The sequence below is a fragment of the Propithecus coquereli genome, unplaced genomic scaffold, assembly GCF_000956105.1.
Source record: "Propithecus coquereli isolate 6110/MARCELLA unplaced genomic scaffold, Pcoq_1.0 Scaffold39, whole genome shotgun sequence".
Lineage (NCBI taxonomy): Eukaryota > Metazoa > Chordata > Mammalia > Primates > Indriidae > Propithecus > Propithecus coquereli.
In genome coordinates, this window is record NW_012149618.1 from 1,942,892 (window position 1) to 1,947,979 (window position 5,088).

Consider the following 5,088-nt stretch of genomic DNA (forward strand, 5'->3'; position numbering starts at 1 on the left):
TGCCTCAGTCTTCCAAGTAGCTGGAACTACAGGTGTGCATCATCATGACTGGCTAATTTTAAAAAATTTTTGTAGAAAGAAGGCCTCACTATATTGCCTAGGCTGGTCTTGAACTCCTGGCCTCTAATAATCCTCCTGCCTCGGCCTCCCAAAGTGCTGAGATTATATGCATGAGCCAACGTGCCTGGCCACCCCCAACATTCACGTAGTGGTGTTACTCTCCAAATTAGGCTTTCTACATTAAAAAAAATCTTAATGATTTTAAAATGCTTTATAACATTGGGGCTTGAATTAATCACACTTATTTGAAAGAAATAATGAAGATTATTCAATCAAGATTATTCTATGAAGATTTTCCTGAGGTGCTCAAAATTATGACTCTAAACTGATGACAAACCTGTGCAACACTGACCATTGCTCACTTTGTGATTTGCATAGCTAGCTTAGGTTAGAATTGCTGGTATTATTGTAAGACACTCCCAACCAGAGGAAAAATGATTCACAGAAGGTTTAAGTGACAAGACTAAGAAGAGCTTTCAGAGAACACAACTGAAGAGGAAGATGTATTAGAGAAGACAAATATCCTTAGTAATGAAGCTTTAGAGGGTTGGCTGGGAAGAAAGGATGAGCGTAAGACAAGTCTTTAAAGCAGCGGTCTCCAGCCTTTTTGGCACCAGGGACCAGTTTCATGGAAGACAATTTTACCACGGACGCGGGTGGAGGGGTAGGAGGAGCTCAGGTGGTGATGCGAGTGATGGGGAGCGGCTGTAAATACAGATGAAGCTTTGCTTGCTGGCTGCTCACCTCCTGCTGTGCCTTCCCCTCTTCCTAAGCTTCATGGAAGACAATTTCAGACGCACCAGCGGTGGGGGCGGTGGCGGAGCTCTGTTGACGGTCCCTAAAAGGCCACAGACTGATACTGGTCTACAACTCGGGGGTTGGGGACCAGAGCTTTAATGAATGTGAGACTGAAATATGATTACTAGAACTGCTTTAACGACTTATTTTAATTACATATCCAATACACATTTTGGTGATGGTGGGGTTGTGCATGTATAAGAATGTACTTTTTACTTCTATGTCCCTGTTTCTTCCTTTCCAGATGTTCCAGGATTTTCTACTGTATGAGGTTGAACCAGCTCACCAGGTTCAACTACTCTGCCATCACATCTTAGGTGTGCTTGAGCGACTAGCACACTGAGAATGGTAGGTCAGCAGCGTGAATATTTCAACTACAGAAAGGAAGACGAGAAAAAGGGAGGTGTAAATAAGTATGATGGGGAGAGAGGGAGGAAGGGGGTAAGGTGACTGAAAAGAAAATGTAAGAGGCTCACGCCTGTAATACTAGGACTCTGGGATGAAGAGGCCGGAGGATTGCTGAAGGCCAGGAGTTCCAGACCGGCAAGAGTGAGACCCCACGTCTACAAAAAATAGAAAAATGAGCAGGTCCTGGTGGCTCCGCCACCTTTCAGTTTTCTAGCCAGTGGTAAGACTTTGGCAGCAGGGAGGGGCCCGCCTCTTCTGTATAGAGCTCTCTGCTCTTGCGGATTCCAGAACGACGGCAAAGGCCTAGAGCAGGTTCCTTGAGCACAGCACTGAAGCTCCCACTTCGCGGGGAGGTTCGTCCAGGTGTTCCTCAGCCTCCCTCTCCCAGCCCAGGAAGGCCGATTACATCATCCCAACCGGGGCGGCGTGGCCAGTTTTCCCATTTCAAACTCCTTGCTCCATAAGTAAACCGGGATGGAGCCCCGGTGTTTCTCCTGTCACGGCTAGCTCACGAAGGAGAGCATCCAGGAGGCGTCTTGTTTTAGCAAAGTGGCCATTAAGTGACCCAGGGCGCTACTTTTTCTCGAATTTACGGGGTACATCTACCCAGGAGTCCATGGCCACCCACGCCCATCGCTGCGCTGAGCTCTTCAGCTTCACACACCACATAAATGCTTCGCGGAGCAACCCCCAGCGTAGTCCGCCGGGGCGACCCGGGGAAGCAAAAGGGGAGGCGGCGTCCCCGTCTACTCCACCGTGCTGCGCCTGCGCAGTCACTGGGCAGCATCTCCCGCGGGGCGTGCTCGTAGCGTTGCGCACCCTATCAGGCGGCCACAGGGAGCGCGCCCGCGGCCTCGCCCTCTCGAGCCCCGCCCCTCTCGCCTCTCGGTCGGGCCTCAGACTGAGACTTGGAGACCTGAGCGCTTCACTCTTCACCTCTGCCTGCCCCACACCCTCTTGCGCGCGTGCGCAGAGGCGGAACGCAGGGCGAGGGCGGGAGGGAAGGGCGGGCGTACGTCCTTGCGTGCGTCTCAGGCAGCGCGCACGCCAGCGTGAGAGGGCACGGGGAAAAGGTGGCTCAGGCCGGGGAGGCTCGGCTTCCTGGGGCTATGTAGCTGAGCTCGTCGGCTCGGGGGTCCTCCTTCGCTGTCCTCGCCGCGTGCTAGCGCTGGAGTTTCTGTTCCGGAGAGAGACTGTCCTCACGCCCGCCGCGCTCCCTCGACGGCAGAGCTCGCTTGCTCGACCGTGGGAGCGTCCCGGCCGAGCAGCCCTGAAGGGGGAGGGGAGGCCATTTTGTCCCGACCGACTCCCCGGAACCGGGCGGAGCGGCTGGGAGAGGCTACGGAGCCGCGGTCGCCGCCCTCGGAGGCACCGGACGCCGCCACCATCGGGGCTAATTCAACAAGGCCGTTCGTAGGCCCCCCGCGCCCTCTCGAGTCTTTCTTTTTTCCCACGCTTCCCCGGTCCTCCGGCCTGAGAACGCCCGAGTGAGGAGTTGGCCGTAGTGAGAGGGACCGATCCCTTGGGGCCGCCGGCGGCGAGAGCCTGAGCCGCTCCTCCCAATGGCGAAGAAGACGTACGACCTGCTTTTCAAGCTGCTCCTGATCGGGGACTCAGGAGTGGGAAAGACCTGCGTCCTTTTTCGTTTTTCGGATGATGCCTTCAATACCACCTTCATTTCCACCATAGGTAAGACCCGTGGGAGGATGGTGTATGGTCTATGTAGCTGCAAACCGTTTCTTTTACTCCAGACATCTTGCTTCCCGTAATATACGCCTTTGTTTCAGTGATTCCGATTCCAAACGACAGACCCAAGTTACTGTTTGAATCGGCATCGAGCTTACTGGGGCGGGGTCTTCCCATGCTTTCCATCCGGTCTTTTGCTTTCAAGTCTCCTATTCTGCTCAGTGCCTGCTGTTATAAAATATGCAGCATTTAACCACGTTCCAGAATCCTAATTCTTTAAGCGACTGGACTGGTTTTTTCCACATTTGCGTGGAATTACTAGATGTGTGATATTTCTAAGCGATATATTTTAGTGGTTGTGATTGAAGCAGTACTAGCTATTTGGGAAAGGCCTGAATTTATACTTTAGGGCAAAGAGAAGATTCCATCTGGTTGTAACTTAGAGTAAACTTGAGGGTTTGTGTGAAGAATAATTAAGGCAAATTAGAGGGGAAAAGTGAGTTGCCCGCGTTGACTAATCCATTGATGTGTCTGTCAAACAGTCGGAGGCTCTTCGTGCTTGGGGTGGGACTCTATGGCATGCTTGCCTTACAGTGCTTTTGGAGAAAACAACAGAAGCAGTAATCTAAGGGAATTGATCAGTTTCTGCCCTCAAACCCGACGGAATGAAGTCAAGTTCTCCTCTCTATTTTATTTGACCCTAGAATTTACAGGAAAATATTTTGCCTGTCATAGCCGTAAGGACTTTTACTGTACTTTCACCACGTTTCAGAATTAGTTAGTGTGGAAGTAAGAGCTAAAGATTGACCTTCTTAATCGGGTTTCCCGTTTAGGAAAAGAAAAGGGAAGGCTCTAGGAAAGTCCCTTTTAACTCTGGTTAGAAAATTTAGTGGCACTAACACTAATTGTGCTAAATTAATTGTATGTGAAACCCATTCCTTTCCCAGTAAGTTTCTTAGAGGACACATGGGTACCTCTGTCACTTGGAGCCCAGCATTCAGCATTGGGGCAGTGCAATGAAACCCGTTTTTAAACGTAACTAATTTTATATTGAGATGATTTACAAAAGCAACTGCAATCATCTAACTCTGGAAATTGTCAAAATTAAACTGATTTCAAACAATTTATAGCATTGCTGAAATCATTGGTTTGGGTTTTTTACGAAAAATGTCAGCTACTTAATTCATTTTTATAAAACAAATTATACTGAAATTGGACACGTGATTATTTTAAGCAGATTTTCATTTCACTTTATGGGGGGAGAAATCATCATTTTCATTATCTCCTGTTCTCTTGGTCAGTCTCATAAATTTTTCAAAACTTAGAGCTTGTTCTCTGCCTTGTGGGTTAGCGCTTCTTAGTACTTAAGTTTGCTTTTAATATTCCACTTTTAGCTGTAGCTGGGTGGGTCAGGTGGTTAGATCAGTCAGCAAATTCTTTTTGAACATCTAATGCTAGGCACTGTTTTAGGCACTGGAGATAAGTGGTGAACACAGTAGACTCCTTGAGGAGCATTCTACTGAGGATAATCATAATGGAGTGTGGAAATTGCTGCAGTAGTAAGTATAGGAAGGAGAGGTGACTCCTAAATTGTGTGGGGGTCTGAGTAGGCCTGCATGAAGATATTTAAAATGAAGTGTGAAGGACAAATAGGAATTGGGCCAGAGGGGCCAGATAGTGCCTTTCTGGAAAAGGGAACATAGAACAAACCTATAGTAAGGTCCAGGATTTAATTCATGTGATAAACTTTAACTTGTTATTGAAAAGGGTGCAGGTGGAGAGTAGAAAGCAAGGCGTTACAATCTTTTTGTAAAGGATATGTATCCACAACTAAAACCCAATTCTGTAAGATAATGGCATAATCTTTTTTGTAGACCTTTTATTTGGGAAAATGTGTGATGGTTTTGGATCAAGCCTGCTGGGTTAGAATCCTGGTTCCACAGGTTACTATAATAGCTGTGCAACTTTGACAAGTTACTTAAGCTCTCTCTGCTTCAGATTCTTCATAAAATAGCGTTAATAGTAGTATCTACCACATAGGGTAGTTGGGAAGATTTTATGGATCAGTGAGAGTAAAGCACTTAGCATGGTGCCAGGTACTTTGTAGCACAGTGCATGTTAGCTATATATAGACTA

The 5,088-nt window shown here is 48.0% G+C and overlaps 1 protein-coding gene across 1 annotated transcript in view; it reads left to right on the top strand.

The window, feature by feature from the left end:
* The first annotated feature begins 2,071 nt into the window (after window positions 1-2,071).
* Window positions 2,072-5,088, top strand: part of RAB10 (RAB10, member RAS oncogene family) — a 98,894-nt gene continuing 95,877 nt past the window's right edge. The window contains exon 1 of the mRNA XM_012652514.1: window positions 2,072-2,955. Coding sequence (XP_012507968.1) covers window positions 2,829-2,955 — 127 coding nt within the window. The 5' untranslated portion in view covers window positions 2,072-2,828. The remainder of the gene's footprint in view (window positions 2,956-5,088) is intronic.